Raw genomic sequence first — 19,548 nt, forward strand, 5'->3', positions numbered from 1 at the left:
GCAGACCTTAAAAGATAGACAAACTGAGACAAGATTAATTACTTTTTTACAAAATTGTTAACCATTTAGTTGAAGTCCCACTGCCGTCATACCTTGAGCGCCCCATGGTAATGACTCGCCATATGCATCCCCTATCGTATAGACAGGTCCATACCTGTATGCCAATAAGTTTTCTTTTCCCCTCATACGGTGGTGATATGGAACAGTCTTCCTTCACGTCGCCTGATAGATTCAAGCAGGTCCTGTACTCCTACCACAAATCCTAGCTAGCTAAAGCAGTGCTTTAATATAACTTCTATCACTTTTGACAAATGTTGTCAGTTATCTTTCAATTTTTTTTTCTCGCACTGGCGCGCAGCTGCTAGTAATTAATACCCGAAAGGGGAGTTGCAGAATCAATATATAGATATATATTGTGTCATGCGTAAAATAAAGCTGCTGGTATCTTGTACCAGTGTAGCCTTGGAATCCAGTCTGACAATATCTAACTTTTTTCTACCAGCAAATGGACAAGTTGATAATATCATAGACTAGCTCCTAGACTATGATATATCTTTTTACATTTTTATGATTAAATGTAGTGATCTGAGCCAGTCTATATCCTATGTCCAATAATTTCAACAGGTTATAACACACTAAATAGTTATTGTTATTTATTCTATATAAAATTGACATATTTTCAATGGCCGCAGCACACACCAGGACCCATTTTAAATGTCTGTAACCTACATTTTCTTGAAGAGTTTTGTCAATGCTAAATAAAAATCAAAAGAAAAGTGGGGGTCATGTTTGATGCAAGAAAAATAATTTCAGTCAAACACACAAACTGCAAAATCAGCTACGGTCAAAACACTTATCCGAAACCGAAGAACAAGTAGTTCCATGTCCTCCATAAATTTTACGTAACTCAAGTCTGTTTAACTTTCAGAAAGCTTCTGAGATTCAACTTTATCAAAAAATGTACTGCTTAAGTACAAATTTGTCTTAATCTATATTTTATAACAAAAACAACGCGTATGAAAATGAGCATGCTTGCTTTGATCACATGACCAAAACTATTCTTCATCATGTGACCAACATAAACTATAAATAACCTACAAAAAAAGTTTAGTACTATATAGTACTTCAGCACCATCCGCGTAGATCTATAATCGGTATTAAAACCAAGTTGCTTCTTTTGTAAACGTTTTAAATTAAAACTCAGTTCCTGCTAGAAAAGTTAATCGAAATTTTATTATAACAAATAAGCTTGTTTAGGTCACATGATCAGAAAACATCTAACTAGCACGGCGTGCGTTCTATATTCGGATAAAATTGCACCCGTGTATCCGTTGAACTTTGTTGCATAGAAATTGATTTATGGAACGATATATTACATGAAATCAACAGAAAAGGTGTAATCCTATTTATTTTTCATAGTGAAAGATACGATCCTTTCATAATATTTACGTAAATAATTTTATTTGCACGACTTAGGAAAATAGCCGTAGCAGAGGGGGCGAAAAATTCGTCCTGTTTCCCGAAAATACGAACGTATGCACATCAATTTGATTTAATATTACATTCCAGTTGTTTTTTGTGAATGACATATCATTAAAGGGTATAATTTAATTCGAAAGAAACATTATTTTTAATAAATTCGCCTTTTAATCGCCGGTAGATTTGCGGTGTTTTCGTCCCCAAATATTCACGTTCTGGCGTACGATTTCTTCTCAGATAATTATACAATAGCAGGATTCGGAAGACTGCAGTGAAATCATTTGAGATCATTCAAACTAAGTTAGAAAAATTTCGATTTTCAATATTTGAATTTGAAAATAAAATTTGTAAAAAGATCCTTTGGAAGCATAGAATGCAACCAAGAAGAATAATAATAGCAGACTCGGTTTGATTGAGTCTGTTCATGAGAGGTAATGAAATGTGCAACACCTCTTACGCCCCCTAGCACCGGCTTAAGCAGAACTCTATTACACATATGTTGAATGGACTCAATGATCCCAAAGGACCAGAAAATATAACAACACTAAAACATGCATATTGTGATGATTATGAGGCATATTATATTAATGTACACCTGAAAAATGATTGAATGCGATCTCATTTGAAAAAAAAAATAAATAAAAAAATCACCTGTCAATGTCACACCCGTTTCTGATCAATAACTTGAGGACCACTTGACCCAGAATGTTGAAACTTCATAGGATGATTGGACATGTAGAGTAGATGACCCCTATTGATTTTTGAATCACTTGATTAAAAGTTAAGGTCACAGGAACCAGAACTTTGAAAACAGTTTCCAACCAATAACTTTAGAATCATTTGACCCAGAACCTTTAATCACGATGATAGGAATTACAAAGCCGATGACCCTTAATGTTCTGGGGTCACTTGACTTAAGGGAAAGGTCACAGAGGCAAGATGGAAAACTCTTTCTGGATCAATAACTTTAGAATCACTTGATCCAAAATGTTGAAACTTTATAGGATAATTGGACATGCAGAGTAGATGACCCCTGTTGATTTTGGACTCACTCGATCAAAGATCAGGGTCACAGGGGCCTGAACATGGAAAACGGTTTACTTGAGGACCATTTGACCCCAAATTTTGTATCTTCATAGGGTGATTGTGCATGCCAAGTAGATGATCTCTATTGCAGCCAAACATAAGAGTCTCTTTGTCTTTCGCTCCTATCCTCTTTTGACTTCTTGCCTATTACGACTATGCATTGGGGGACTAGGGAGACATGGGCATCTTCTAATTTGAAATTTAATTGCCCTCATTGGAAGGAAGAGGGTATATTGTAAATTTTAATGTTTGATGATGGATGTTGGTCGGTCTGTAGACAAATCAGTTTCCAGGTGATAACTGGAGAACGCTTGGGCCTAGGATCATGAGATCGGGAGATTTGTCATGACCAGCAAATGACCCCCAAATGAGTTCAGTAGGTCAAAGGTCAATATCACATTGACAATAGAACTTTTTTGCCAGAAAACTAGATTATGCTTTGGTCTAAGATCACATTTGATACGGAGCTCATTTAAGACTGGTAAATGACCCATGATTATTTATTTAAGGTCAATAAGTTAAATTTCCAGTAGGCAGTGACCAAATAATTTCTGTTCCTTGTCAGTTAATTCATGCAAGTGTTCTACAAGCTCTTGTTATAACTAGAATCTCCAAGCATCATATAATTAACAATTAGTCCACGACCTTTGCTCACATTTACTGTTATTTCCCTTGTTCCAGTAAAAGCAGGGTGTTTCCCATTGATTTGTTAAAAAATGCTATAAATTCAAAAAAGATTTTGAGCAAAATTAACCAAACCTCACAAAATTTTCAAAAAGCGCATGAGCTTTGCTCATATATTATTTTATCCCCTTTGACAGAGTAAAAGCAGAGTTTTACCCCTTGATTTGGTAAAAGAAAGGTTGAAAATGCTTATTAATCAGAAGTAGTTTAACTAGAATCACCAAACTTAAGCTAACTGTTCATGCCCATTACCGGAAGCTGTCAACCGCTGCCCACATCAGTCCTCTCAGTGCTTTGATTATCCTATTCATCATTAATGGCCACAAATGCGCCGAATGCCTATGTTTGTGAGTGGTGGATTCTGTAATAACTTTGATAATTGCCTGATAAACGGCTGATTTGTGATCAGCCGTTTGGTGCACGGTATATCCGGTTATTTGTTACGCACGGTGCAATGTTTGTTTACATTAACGTGACCTGACCTACTTACCTCGACGTCTGACCTAATTTACAAAGGTTAGCAAATGTGTAACTGCGCATGCGTCATTCAGTAGGTAAACAAAATGGCGGCGGAGAAGACTGGAGGCAAGGGTCCTCCTAGTAGTTCGGGCATTGTAAGGGTTGGATATTATGAAATGGAACGAACAATCGGCAAAGGAAATTTTGCGGTTGTTAAGCTAGCTACACACATTGTCACAAAAACAAAGGTGAGTCCGATTTTCCTGAAAATCACATATTTTCAAGGCAACTTTTGTTCCAAATGAAAACGATGCTTGTTAGAAAAAATATTGACGATGTTAAGCCAAGGAATAATTGTCTGTTGCTCTGTGAAGTAGGCCAATAACATAACTTTGATAATAATTACTGGTCTTTTAATTTAGACTTCTTAATCAGAGATAAGTGGAGGTCGTTTATTATTTTCAAAATCATGAGTGCAACTCAAATTGTGCCATAATTTGTCATTGACAAAAGTTTGAGCCAGTTTCTTTCAGCTTGGTGGTGTGTGGGCAAGGCATTCCCTTCCCAGCACTGCCTAGAATTATTCCGCATACCCCTGTGTGTGTCAAACACAGGTAAAAAGAATGTTGTGTACTGTATCTTATTTTATGAAGTGTCTTGTCATTCGGTATACGGACGTCTAGTTCTTGCTAATGTAACATAACTTAACTGACATTATTTTTATATTCTGATGGTCACGACCATCTCACGTCGATTAAGTTGTTATTTAACCCTTTTGTTTAGCTAACCAGGTCGAACCGCAACATTTTCCCACTGACTCTCATTCATAAAGACCTAAAGAAAGTTTAAAGCCTCATTATTTTCCATAAATAATTATTTACCGCTAGATTTGTTTTCCAAATTAAAAGAGTACCTCCATCAAGCAAAAACTGCAATGGTGGCCAAAATATTGCAGATAGCGATACCCATTTAAAACTTTTGTGTATAACCTGTTTTCAGATGGTGTTAGTTACTGTTACATGGTTCATTTTATGTCAGATCAAAAGAAAAATGGATTGAAATTAAGAATATATATCAATGTAAAAGATGAGTCTGTGGCATTTGGCTTGATGAAATTACAGTGTGACAGATTTCTGGCATGATTTAGGTTAAGTTTCAATATGTTTTTTTTTTAAGCTTAGAGATCCAAAGCAGCATAACGCGAACGAAAAAAGAAAAAGACAAAGCAGCATAACATTGAATTGGTTTAGCTACCTGATACCTAGTCTATGTTCTAGTTGTCCAGTGACTGGATGCTTAGCTTATCCTGTAGGGTTTTTCTAGCTGTCCAGTATGACTGTAATCATTTTATTTAAGAATAATATAGTAAATTAATTAGATTGATCATTTTTTGGCCTAAATTGGTTATATTTACCTGTAAATAATTGCTAGGCTGGGTTCAAAACTTATATCGCAACGTAATTTGTCAACGAGAAAAATGGAAATATGACAAATTTGATAATGGAGAAGTTTAAAACTTTTTCTTCAAAGTGACACTACATTTATAAAAAGTTAAACAAACAGTTATAGACACTGCGTGTACACAATTTTTGAATGATATATGTTTTGTTGAAGAATGATGGTTTAAGACATTTTAATTAAATAAAAAGAAACAATCTTTTTTTATGAGGACATTAACTATAAATTTAAGCATGTTAAAAGATTGAATTTCTAACATTTCTTATTACTTCCTGTGCAACATATCCTCTAACGTAACAGTTCATCTTTGAAACTTCTGTTTGTCACAACTACATGTACCACGCACAATAACAAAAGAAATGGAACATTTTAAAACAGCAACAGCATTTTCAACAGAAAAAATGATCAAGTGTAGTTAGGCAAGTTACAATCGAAAGTATAGTAAAATATTTTCATTAAAATATTTAATTGATAGCTAGCACAAGTTATATCCAGTCATAGCTTTTTTGTTCCTGAAGTACATTTTATATATAGTGGTCTCTTCATTTACATTTGCTGCTACTGTAAGTGTCATGGCCAGAAGTATTATTTTTGCACTTTTGTCACAGGATAAATTCAGTGGGGAAAGTCATTGAATAGGACTTGATCATTAAAACGGGAAGAAAATGTATAGGTGGCCAGGTAGTTATGCGGGTAGAGCATCAAAACAGTATTCAAGGGCCTGAGTTTTTGTCCCAGATTAATTACACATTTTCCTATCCTTTGACATTGAGAACTCAGCATGGGACCATGGCTGTATAAAGTTCAAGATCATATTCACCAAGTTCTCTTTATTTTGAAAATATAGGATGAATTTTATGTTAGTAACTTGATTATTGTAAAGGGCAGAATTGGTGACGGCAGCCATTTAACTTGGCTGATAGAGCAGTTGTCCTGTAAATGAGGGTTCCCGCATTGGACGCCAGTTGTGGCAGTTGAGAAAATGTGTACCAGACCAGGATTTGAACCCTGGGCCTTGGAATACTATTCTGTTGCTCTGACTGTGCTGCCTGGTCACCTACACATTTTCTCACAGTTTAAATAATGAAGTGCTATGATACAGTATCTCCGGGGAGCTCATGCTCTGTGTAAGGGTGATCCATGTACATTCTAATTGTGACACTATAATAGGAATTTGTAATACAGGTTACTGTGATTATTTAGTATTTTCATTTTTTTAAAAAGCTTTGAATACATTAATTAAATGTTGTCAAGTCATTTGTTAGCTTTTATGATGTGTCACTTCCTTTGATTATTGTAAGGACGTCCAAATTTGATTTTGTTTTTGCCACGGATATTACTTTGGTATGGTGAGACATTCATTTGTTCAAAGCTGGTGTAAAAAATTTTCTTTCCTCTTATTTTACATGCATGTGTGGGACTAGGTGAAATCAACTGGTTCAGTTATTACCAGTTTGCAAGTTGGGCAACTGTGCTTGGATGAATGTCTGTGTGTAATAACCCAGAGACAAGTTCAAAAATTATTGGAATTGACAACTGAATTGTTCCTGTTAACAAAAGACTGTGTGTCGTTTTGATACTTGTTAAAGACTCATCCACGCCATTTTGTTCCCTACTGGTGAAACACTGGAAGAGACTATAGGAATGCCCTTCCCCCATCTGTCCGCAAATCTGGATCCTGCGATAACATAAAAAGTATTCAAGCTAGGTTGATAAAACTTGGTATGTGTATAGAGGGCAATAAGTCGATTATGCACAATCATGACTTATGCTTTTAGGTCAAAAGCAAGGTCACTATAGAAGGTCAAGTAAAAATTGTTTGTGCTCCATAGCTTTTGTATGCATTGATGGTTTATTTTGGTGTTACACACAAACGGTCTCCATGATGAGACATTCTGTCAATGCATGATCTATGCTTGTTGGTTAAAGGTTAAGGTCACTGTTCAATGTCAATTAAAAATTTGTTTCTGCTCCGTTACTTTTAATTGCATGGAACGATGACCCATGGTTGTAGGTCAGAGGTCAAGGTCACTATTGAAAGTCAAGTAAAATGTTTTTTTACCGGGGACTTCTGTGTTGCCACTCTAATACTCTGTCACTTGTTTTCATTATTTTTGGAATGTCACCAACACCAGTAGCATTGGGAAAATGCTGTTGGAAATTCTCTTAATTGGGAGAATTTGCAAATTACCAAAATCTGTATAAAGATATTTTTTGTATAAGATGATAATGGATTGCATTTCAGTGTAAGTTACTAACTGTTGTTATAATAACCAAAATATACCGGTACATACAAAAATTTTAAAGTAGCAAAACTATTTTAAAACAACACTCATTTGGGAATTTTAAATTCAGAATCAGGGAAAAAACATACATTTTTGCTATGGGATGACCTCCTTTTTACTGAAAGGAGATAGGAGGGAAATCCTGTCATTCAAATGTTCTGCTGACAGTTCTAAGTCATTATCACAGAGATGATGTTATAAAATAACTAAATCTTATTGTAGTAAAATAACTTGTATTCAGAAATTGTATTTTTACTGCTTTCACTTATCATGCCTATTAAATAAAAGATACATGTTTTATACATGTATTTTGACATTTAGTCAAGTAATACTTATACAAAGTCAGAATTAAGGCATATTCTAACACGTTCCGCTTCATTTTCCTATTAAACAAAGAAGGCTGAAAACAGTGAATTATTATACAACAAATCACTGTTCTGACGTCACAATTATTACGTCATAGCGTCAAACGGCATAGCGGCGCGCTGGAAAAGAAACCAATTGAAAACTGGCAAATATTTAATGAATGACAAGGATGTACTTAAAAATCCTTGGTAACGTGTTAGAATCGAAATAATATCTCATTTAGTGATTTGCTCTTGAATAAATCATTGTTTGTCGTTCAGATTCGTATTCTTAAATCACTCGGGCTGCACCCTCGTGATATAATTCCTGCGCATCTGAACTCCAAACAATGATTTATTCAACGACAAATCTCTGGATGAGATATATTATTTCTTAAAGTTTGTGAAAGTTAAACAATAGCATAAACTCTAGAGCTTTTTACATTGACTTACTGGACTTCGCCATAATCATTTTGTTTTATGCAAAAATGCTTCCACTTCAACAGAGGACCTAAAATTTATGCAAGAAAATATATATTCGAAAACATTCTTTGCACTTGCAGTCATGATTCTAAAGATATGTCATGTTTATGTTAAAGCACTGAAAATCCCAAACTTATGGTCTAAAAAAATATCAGTCAGACCTGTTCCTACCAGACATAGTACTGACCATTTTGTATATTTTTAAGTGGTCCACAAATAATGAAACAAGCACTAAACAGTGACACTTCCTCGGAGATTTGGCCATTGACAAGTCAGAGTTTGGGTACTAAAAACTGACCCTACACTTTTCTGAATTTTTCTCTATTTTATTTTTTTGTTTAAATGCAGGTTGCCATAAAGATTATTGACAAGACCCAGCTGGATGAGGAGAATATACAGAAAATATTCAGGGAAATTCAGATTATGAAATTACTTCGGCATCCTCACATTATCCGACTTTACCAGGTCTGTAATGTTATTATACTATTGACTTTCCATCTTGCTTTTTTTGTCACTTCATTTTCTACAAGTTTACTATAATTTAAATTATTCAGATTACATGTAACCAAATATTTAGTATTGTCTTAGCACAAATTGACATTTGTGGGAAATTGACAGACAGTATTAGTTGACACAGATACAAGTAAATAATATTCCTATGATATTTTGGCGTCGTTGAAATACATTGTTATGATATTTTGAAGTTTGTGTCTTTTTGCTTTATGAATATCATTAAGTTTTGTTGTCATTTAATTAAAACATATTTTACAAAATCTTGATCGTTGATGAGCTAGGACTCCTAGTAGGAGGAGCTTTTCTGATTTCAATCCAATACAGTTTCTGAGACACAATCATTGAATGTTTTACATGTTTCTAGGTCATGGAAAGTGAGAGAATGTTATATCTAGTCACAGAATATGCCAGTGGAGGTGAAATATTTGGTAAGTCATAGATTATATCTCAACATCCTGTTGCTCACTAAATTTTGATTTGAAAAGGTATGAGTGAAGGATGAATGCAGCGCAGTATTAGCTCTATCCCCTGTTGCATACTATTCCATGCCTAGCAACAGAAATGCATGGAAGTTTTTCCATTAGACACCTTTTGTCAGGCATTTAACATATAAAGGCTAATTTCCTAAAGAATATGAAAACTAAAATGGCTTGAAAGGCAAAATATGGTGATTGTTTTTAAGATCGCATGTGATTTATCATGGCAAATTCTTAAATGTTTAGCAAGATTGTCCAGTATGTAATTATGCCCCCCTTCGAAGAAGGAGGCATATATTGTTTTGCTGATGTTGGTTGGTCCATAGACCAATCGGTTTCCGGATGATAGCTCAAGAACTCTTGGGCCTAGGATCAAATTTGATATGTAGATTGGTCATGACCAGCAGATGATCCCTATTGATTTTGAGATCAGTGGGTCAAAGGTCAAGGTCACAGTGACCCGGAACAGTTAAACTGTTTCCGGACGATAACTTGAGAACGCTTTGACCTAGGATCACGAAACTTAATAGGAAGGTTGACCTTGACAAGCAGATGATCCCTATTGATTATGACTTCAGCAGGTCAACGTCAAGGTCACATTGACCCAGAAAAGTAGAACTTCTTTTGCCAATTAATTAGAGAATGCTTTGGTCTAAGATCACATTTGATATGGAGGCCACCTATGAAACTGAAACTGCTTTATTTGATTAAACGCCTAATTTTACACATAGTATATTCACCGGCGTTGTACATTAAATTATACCAGATTTATATAGCGCCCAAGGAATGACCTATGACTAGTAAGTGACCCATAATTATTAGCTCATCTGATTTTTTGAAAAAAAATGATGAGTTATTGTCATCACTTGAGCGGTTGTCGGCGTCGGTGTCGGCGTCGGCGTCTGCGTCGGCGTTGCCTGGTTAAGTTTTATGTTTAGGTCACCTTTTCTCCTAAACTATCAAAGCTATTGCTTTGAAACTTGGAATACTTGTTCACCATCATAAGCTGACCCTGTATAGCAAGAAACATAACTCCATCTTGCTTTTTGCAAGATTTATTGCCCCTTTTGGACTTAGAAAATCAGTTTTCTTGGTTAAGTTTTATGTTTAGGTCAGCTTTTATCCTAAACTATCAAAGCTATTGCTTTAAAACTTGCAACACTTGTTCACCATCATAAGTTGACCCTGTACAGCAAGAAACATAACTCCATCCTGCTTTTTGCAAGATTTATGGCCCCTTTTGTACTTAGAAAATATCAGATTTCTTGGTTAAGTTTTATGTTTAGGTCAACTTTTCTCCTAAACTATCAAAGCTATTGCTTTGAAACTTGGAATACTTGTTCACCATCATAAGCAGACCCTGTACATCAAGAAACATAACTCCATCTTGCTTTTTGCAAGATTTATTGCCCCTTTTGGACTTAGAAAATCAGTTTTCTTGGTAAGTTTTATGTTTAGGTCAGCTTTTATCCTAAACTATCAAAGCTATTGCTTTAAAACTTGCAACACTTGTTCACCATCATAAGTTGACCCTGTACAGCAAGAAACATAACTCCATCCTGCTTTTTGCAAGATTTATGGCCCCTTTTGGACTTAGAAAATATCAGATTTCTTGGTTAAGTTTTATGTTTAGGTCAACTCTTTCTCTTAAACTATCAAAGCTATTGCTTTGAAACTTGGAATACTTGTTGACCATCATAAGCTGACCCTGTACAGCAAGCAACATAACTCCATCCTGCTTTTTGCAATAATTATTGCCCCTTTTGGACTTAGAAAATAATTTTCTTGGTTGAGTATTATGTTTAAGTCAACTTTTCTCATAAACTATCAAAGCTATTGCTTTAAAACTTGCAACAGTTTTTCACCATCATAAGTGGACACTGAACATCAAGAAACATAACTCTAACCTGCTTTTTGCAAGAATGATGGCCCTTTTTAGACTTAGAAAATCATGGGTAGGACAATATTTCTATTACACAAAAAAAATCAGATGAGCGTCAGCACCCGCAAGGCGGTGCTCTTGTTGATTAGGCCTTCAAGGCCTAGCCTTGTTGCATTGTGTATTTTGTGCTCGAATTTTAGTCCAATTCTGAACAACTTGGGAAATATACTTTCTTCCCAATGGAGCCAATACAGTTAATACTGAAGTGGTATTTCAGGAAATGTAACTCTTTGATACAAAATCAAGTAAAACTATTCTGTCAGGGTGATAGCTTTTTACTCCATGGTTAAATTTTCTGGAATCAGATCATGCTGTGTACCTCCAAGGGTTTAAGTCTTCCTCGAGGTTGTCAAAGTTTTTCATGTGAAAAAGTTGTCCAGCTCTTTTGCTGAAGAGTGAGAGCACATAGGGTCTTCTCCATCGCTTTGTTGGGGCAAGGCTTCTTATTACGTAGTGAAAAAAACCTCAATTTTTAAGGTTCGTAATGTCAGTGACATGCGATGAACATTGTTAGCATGCTTTCTGTGCATGTCGATAAATACCAGTTAAGCAATAAGGATTTATGATATTTTCAAAAATTACTGCAAATAGATCAAGGATTTTTATGCCCCCAGCATCTACTGATGCGGGAGGCATATAGTGATTGTCCTGCCCTGTCTGTCCGTCCGTCCGTGGTTAACCAAATGGGACCGTTTTGTCTAGCATCCCTACTAGAATGTCTTGATACTAATGCAGATGTAACCTGTGACCATTCCTCATCTTCAGACATCACCTGGCCTCAGTTTGACCTCGACCTTGACCTCATTTTGGACTTAGGTTGCCTATTATGGGCCATCTCTTGGTTAACCAAATGGGACTGTTTTGTCTAGCATCAGTACCCCTTACAAGAATGAATTGATACTAATACAGATGGAAACTTTGACCATTCCTCATCTTCAAACATCACCTGACCTCAGTTTGACCTTGATCTCATTTTGGTGCAAAATCTATCGACAAGGATGCCACTGGGGGCATCAAGCGTTTATTGAACGCAGATCCTTGTTGTTGTATTATTTTAATGTACATTTTTATGGCTCCAATGACATCACTTTTGAATAATCTCTCTTATATAATTTTTTTGCCATGAGAAAGGCTGAAACCTTTCATGAGTATAGATGGAGAGCTGTTATATGGTTTGTGCTAAATTATTACCGCTTCTGGTCAGCATTAATACGTACATATTTTTTAAGCAAAACCATGAAAATAACACATGTAGTCATGTTAGGAATCTTATGTGAGTAAAAGGTAGTGTCTCACTGAAATTTAAGAAAAGGTATTTCTCAAATATTTGTAAGGAATTGTTGTTCCTTTTTCTGTCTGGTACAAATAATATAGCCTTCCAACAAAAGTTGTTATATTTGCATCAATTGGTCATCACTTTTTCAAAGGTTTTGATGCTAGACATGCTAGTTGTGTGAAGTAATTATACAATGTATGGTTTGTTGACAGTTCAATGAGTTGGTGTTTTAGGCTAGAGATAAAAATATATTTTTGTCATCAAGTCCATGGTCAAATAACAAGTCATATCAAAATGAAAGAAAAAACGGAAATGTTCAGCAAAGTTCAAACACTTTTATCCATTTTCTGTTATTCCCTCATTCTCTAGGTTAAAAGTTGTGAATAATTATGCTGTAATGGTGAATCTTGGTCTACTGACTAACTGTTAAGTTCATCATAGTTCAGAGACTATTCCATGAACCGAGAGGTTGTGAGACTTTATTAGACCTGTTTGATTGAGAACTGCATCATTTTGTTTAAAAAAAAAAAGCTATTTTGAAGATATGAATTATCTACTGTTACTCCTGAAATTGATGTAGATCTAATGTGATATTGGTTCCCCTTAAATACGACTTTGCAAGTCTTCCAAAATGCTTCTTTTAAGTTGCCTGTCAGTTTGGTGCAACACATACAGATGCTGTAAAAAATAATTTTGCCCTTTTGTCAGATTGAAAAATAACCTGAACTGAGATGGACTTGTTTTTTCTCTTTGAAGAAGTTGATATGGTTTGACAGATATTAGAATAACATGAATATTAATGAGAATCGATTAAGCTGAAAGTTATTCAGTCTTTTGTATGTTGAGTGTTGAAGTTAACTGATGTGCATATATTAAAAGTTGACATGCATTATAATCTATTGGTTTAAATAACTAATAATAATGTGTTTTATGTTGCTATAATCATTAAGGTCATGTTTAGAGCTGTTTTCGCTTGATATAAATTTGTACTAAATAGCAATTGCCTTAATATTTGGAAGTGCTATTCATGATCTGTCATGCAGGGGTATCTTTCAGGGCTGAGGATGGGAATTTCCCTCTTCTATGTTGGTCTGAACCCTGTCTACTTCTGCTGTAGCAGAGAGTTATAAATAGGAGGACCCCTGAAAAAACCCTTTCTACATGCCATCTTCCACCTTCTACTTCAGTGATTGATAAAACCCCTATCATGTTGTTACAATCAGTATTAAAAAATTTGTCTTCAAACTAGGGATCACAGGTAAATTACCTTATGAATATAAGGAGTCATTGAAAGATAAAGGAGTCTTGTACTGGGTAAATTATTATTAAATAGGTCAAGGACTTGAGCTTGGTATAGGCGTCAAAGACTGGATAGATAAAAAAATGTCTTGATTATTGAAATTAGGGATGCCATCATCATGGCAATGTATATTTGTTCATTACACGAATATACAGTGTACTATTTGAATATTCAGAAAAAATATCAGATCATGAAAAATAAATAAAAGCCAGATGAAAGAACAAAAAATGTGTCCGTTTATCTAATTTGCCAAAATCTGCTTTCATTATAAATTTGCAAAAATGGCTTCTTTGTCAGATGTGTCATATTGCATATTAGCGTACCGAGATTGTATATTGCTAAGGTGATGACAGTGTACCCTGTAGTTAATACCGCTAATTGCTTACCTTTAGAAAATTTTAATGGTCACAAATTGAACCAAATCCATCAGAACTCGCCTTGTTTTTCGGTACGACAGTTAGAACCATGTGTAATTAAAAATGATAGACACCACTTGAACTAATTACTAGGATTTCAATCAAAGCCGATGAAAGAGGTATTACAGTAAAAAAAAGGCGAAAAGTGTAGATAACAAGTCAAATGGGATGCATATCATTTTTTTTTACATAAATAGGATTATCTGAATGAAATGACGAATTTATGATATAAATGCATTTCTCGTTGTTAACTCTTTTTTTTTTAATCAATACTCAGTTTTCAGACAAAGAGACGTAAAGTTAAGCCAAGTATTTCTTTTTCTTTATATTACCCTTTTCCGACCAGCAGTGAATCTTTTGTCAAAATGCAAGCAATGCCCTCCGTTTTGAAGTATTTCACGCGATCATCCGATAAGAAGTCGGTTGCGTGTAATATGTGTGGAGAGGCCTCACTTACGCGAGGGCTTCATTCCTGTAAGAAATAAATAAATTCTGTGTTTAAAAAGGCAAATAACGAATATTTTATACTCCAAAAGATGAACAAGCGATGAGAATGATTTGTTAGTTTTAATTCGTCAATGTCTGAATTACTTTTGGTGTAAATGAAAGTAGAATGCATGTGGCTGAACAGGGTATAAAAGCATGTAGGATTTTGAGTTGATTTGTTGATCAGTTGATGACTAAATATTCGAATATTCGTTCGGATAATTGACAGAACATTCGAATACCAAAAATGCTATTCATTGCTATCCCTAACTGAAATCAAGGATAGTATATTGGAATCGAGGAATTAATTTTTAGCTTGACTATACAAAGTTTAGAGAGCTGTCCTACTCGACTCGGTGTCGGTGGCGTCTCCCGTCCACACCTAATTTGTTTAAGTTTTGATGCACTTTCTCTTTATCTCTGTAATTACTTGATTGATTTGTTTCAAAGTTAAAATAGTTATTCCTCATCATCACCCACATCATATGGTACAAGGGCCATAACTCTCACCAATATTCATGAATTATTCCCCCGTTTTTTCTTAGAACTTCAGGTTAAAGTTTTGATGCACTTTCACTCTATCTTAGTTATTATGTCTCCCACCACACAGTGGTGTGGGAGACATATTGATTTACTCCAGTCTGTGTGTGTGTCTGTCACAAAGCTTGTCCACACTCTAAGTCGAACATTTCTCATCTGATCTTGACCAAACTTGAACAAAATGTGTTTGACCATGAGACCTCAGCCAAGTTCGATAACTAGCCAAATCCGCCCAGGCACTTTTGAATTACGGCCCTTGAATTACTGATTGGATCCATTTATCACAGCCATCGAGAGAAACTAGACATTTTTCAAGCTTGTCCGCACTCTAAGTCGAACATTTCTCATCTGATCTTCACCAAACTTGAACAAAATGTGTTTGACCATGAGACCTCGGCCAAGTTCGATAACTAGCCAAATCCGCCCAGGCACTTTTAAATTATGGCCCTTGAATTACTGATTGGAACCATTCATCACAGCCATTGAGAGAAACTAGACATTTTTCAATAGGGTCCATTCATCAAAGCCATCGAGAGAAACTAGACATTTTTCAATGTTGCAGTTGTGGGAGACATGCGCTTTTCTCAAAAGCATCTCTAGTTACTAAATGGATTTGATTCAAACTTAAAGACTTTATAATGGAGACAATGGTATGGTTCAATGAGATGGAATGGTTTCAAACCATAACCCTTTTAAAAGTAAGATTTGGTATGGTATTTCCATATTATTTGGAGTTATTGATCTTAAGATATTATTCCTTTGATAAATGTATACATGTGGTCTGATAAATTGATTGATTTCATGGGCATGCAATTTTGTGGTTTGGGTTAACAATTTAAGCAGCTATTTTGTGGGTCATGAATTTGAAGTCTTTAACAGTTACTGTTAAACATAAAACTCACTGAAAGGTGATTTTTTCCTTTTTGGTTGTGACAAAATTTCAGGGATCAACTTAGCAACCAAATCAACGGAAATTAGTCCGTCACATATATTAATGATTTCACGAGTATGCACAGTATTACTGAGTTATATTTTTCTGTTTATTACTGTTAACTGAATGAAGGCAGCATTGCTCCTTATTTTTATGGCAAGATGAAAAAATGACTATAGTGCTGCTCTGTAAGGCAAAAAAACCATGAATAGAAAAACAGTAGTTTGTCACGATAAATACTGTGAACATGAATCCCCAGCTGACATTTTCTAACAATTTCTAGGGAAGACACATCACAGTAATTGCTTTGCTAAGAGATCCCCCTCTGAATTCACATATTCATTAAGTCGTTCTTACCCACATATAACCATAGCAACATATTGCAAGGCAATGTAACTTTTTTGGATCTAGTTGAAGGCTTTTCTGCATTTCTTTGCTGCACTGTGTGGGTGTAAAAGAGACTGACAGTATTATGCCAGGTTAGTTAAAGCAGTTTCAGTTCTAGAAGTGAAACAAATTTTTTAGCAGTTTCCTTAAAATGTCCTTGGTGTGTTTCAATATGGGAAAATTTACTCTTAACATGTTACAGTGTTGAAATGTAATTTGGGCTTTTCCAGTACACTGTGTGTTTGATGAACATATTTGTCAGATCAGATATTAGCTGGCTGGCTAGCAAGCTGGAATGTTAAGCTTATGTGAATTTTTGAAATTTTAAATTTGAACATCATGAAATCATAGAAAAGAGGAGTTGTTTTACATCAAAATTGAACAGGCTGTTCCATGAGAAAACCTCTTCAGGATAAAACATTTATATGTCTGTGTAACATCCGTCCCCTTACTCGACTGCTTGATTGAAAACTAAAAAAAAAATATATTAAACTAAAAAGTTATCTTTTCTTTACTAGAATGACAATAAACATAGACATACTAACATATCTGACTGTCCTAAATGACCAGATATCTGAAACTTTATTTTTGACCTCAGATGCTGTTACACAATTGGCTCATTTTCTGTGCAGCAGGCAACAATAACTTAACCTATAAATTCATGATGCATGGGTGCTTTGTAATTTCTGTTGCCATGACAACACAGAGGACATGTTTTTGTAAAATACTGCAGAATTTGATTTCCCTTAGATAACTGTATACTTGTTTCTAGTTTCTATATAAACATTTTCCAGTATATTAAACTACTGGCACTCAGTAATTTTCGCCAATATTTTCGGGCGTTTTCGTTACTTTATGCGATATTCAATTGTTTCCTGAAAATATTTTCATTAATGAAAACAACTGATAAAGTCAACCAGTAAAGGAACCGCCTCGGTAGCCTAGTGGTAGAGCGTCCGCTTCGAGTGCGGGAGATTGTGGGTTCGATCCCCGGCCGCGTCATACCAAAGACATAAAAAATGGTACTAGCAGCTTCCTGGCTTGGGGCTCAGCATTAAGGGGATAGTGCTAGGACTGGTCAGTCCAGTGTCAGTATAATGTGACTGGGTGGGGTATCATGCTACGTGTCTACTGCGTGATATTCCAGTGAGGCAGCACTATAAAGTTGGGCATTGTGCTCACTGCTACAAGTAGACACCGTCGTTTATATGACTAAAAAATTGTTGAAAAAGACGTTAAACCCGAACACACACACACACACATCCAGTAAATGGGGTGTAGTGGTAAGCTCTCCATCTACTATGCACATTACATGGGTTCTAATTAAGTTCAGACCATTTTTAGCTCATCTTATTTTGTTTATTGTCATCACTTGATTGGCGTTGGCATTGGCGTTGGCATTGCCTGGTTAAGTTTTGTGTTAAGGTCAGCTTTTCTCCTAAAGTATCAAAGCTATTTCTTTAAAACTTGCAACACTTGTTCACCATCAGTAGCTGACTGTACAGCAAGAAATATAAATCCATCCTGCTTTTTGCAAGAATTATGGCCCCTTTTGGACTTAGAAAATATCCAATTTCTTGGTTAAGTTTTATGTTTAGGTCAACTTTTCTCCTTAACGATCAAAGCTGTTGCTTTAAAACTTGGGAGCAGTTATTTGCCATTAAAAGTTGACTCTGCACAGCAAGTACTGTAACTCTACATTGCTTTTTGCAAGAATTATGACCCCTTTTGGACTTAGATAATCATGGGTAGGACAATATTTCTATTATACAGAGACAAAAAAAATCAGATGAGCATTTGCACCTGCAAGGTGGTGCTCTTGTTTATTCATTGTGATGTAACTGTGTCAATATTACTTTTATTCTTACTTTATATTGTTACACATATCATTTTTTGTATACAGATGCCAGTATCCTTTATTGTCTGTTAATTGTCCATGTGACAATTTTCCAGTCTATATTACATTCACAGATGACATAAAAAAGACATGGTCAGACAGAGTAATTGAACCCTCGACCCTGAGACTGATAGCTGAATGTTTTGTCTGCACAGCTATATCTGCATAATTATGTGACATAGTGATGTTAGGAAATATATCAATCTGACTAAAGTACTTAATCTTCTAAACGAAGATCTGAGAACGACCCATTCACATTCGTCTTCTGTATATTTTGGATTTCCAATATTGCTATTTTTATTTTCGCAAATCTATTTTTATTGAACCAATCAGACAACTTGTTTGAATGTCAGAGTAAGAAAAATTTGCAGTCACTCCAGGGCTCGAACCCGGGACCTCTCGCTTACAGAGCAAGTGCCCTACCGACTGAGCTAACCGGCTATCTGACATCTTTCAACATAAAAATTGTAGATATCAAAAACCAAGGCTTTTTAAAGCTTGCAGAATGTTCTAAGTTATCATTTGATTGGCCAGCGGAAGGGTCGTCAGAACGAGGCTATCAATAGCTGGTTGTCAGATCCTATGCGTAGCGTAATAGGATATGTACTTTAGTCAGATTGGGAAATATATATTTTTGTAGTTTTTAATACATGTAGTTAATTAGGTTCAGATACCACTTATTAATTTATGGAAACACACAGAATCTTCATGAGTGCCAGGTCAGTACTTACTGACAATATAAACCATTGTTGTTTTGTATTAAAAATGAGTAGTTGACATGATATTTTCGGTCAGTCACCTTAGGTCAGTCACCTTAGGTCAGTGTACACTGTAAATAGATCATGTTTGTCATTGTCCACTGGTCATTGTACACTATAAAAACCAGTTTGACCTGAGGCAAGCTATATATAGCTTGTAATAAATTAAAAAAAGTCATATGTAACATGTAAATATGTATCATGTTGTTTTAATAGTAACAATGTCCTAAGTGAAAATCTTGAGTTGATTACCAAATGAAAGTCAGCGGAATACCTGTAACCATTACAGTGGTTTTCAGTAGTAAATTTCCATTGGATTCCACTGCAATACGAAATTTGCCAGTGGTG

The 19,548-nt window shown here is 35.3% G+C and overlaps 1 protein-coding gene across 1 annotated transcript in view; it reads left to right on the forward strand.

The window, feature by feature from the left end:
- The first annotated feature begins 3,815 nt into the window (after nucleotides 1-3,815).
- Nucleotides 3,816-19,548, forward strand: part of LOC123561400 (serine/threonine-protein kinase SIK3-like) — a 102,093-nt gene continuing 86,360 nt past the window's right edge. The window contains exons 1-3 of the mRNA XM_045353747.2: nucleotides 3,816-3,956; nucleotides 8,627-8,743; nucleotides 9,156-9,219. Coding sequence (XP_045209682.2) covers nucleotides 3,885-3,956; nucleotides 8,627-8,743; nucleotides 9,156-9,219 — 253 coding nt within the window. The 5' untranslated portion in view covers nucleotides 3,816-3,884. The remainder of the gene's footprint in view (nucleotides 3,957-8,626; nucleotides 8,744-9,155; nucleotides 9,220-19,548) is intronic.

This window comes from Mercenaria mercenaria, chromosome 10 (genome assembly GCF_021730395.1).
Source record: "Mercenaria mercenaria strain notata chromosome 10, MADL_Memer_1, whole genome shotgun sequence".
Classification (NCBI taxonomy): domain Eukaryota; kingdom Metazoa; phylum Mollusca; class Bivalvia; order Venerida; family Veneridae; genus Mercenaria; species Mercenaria mercenaria.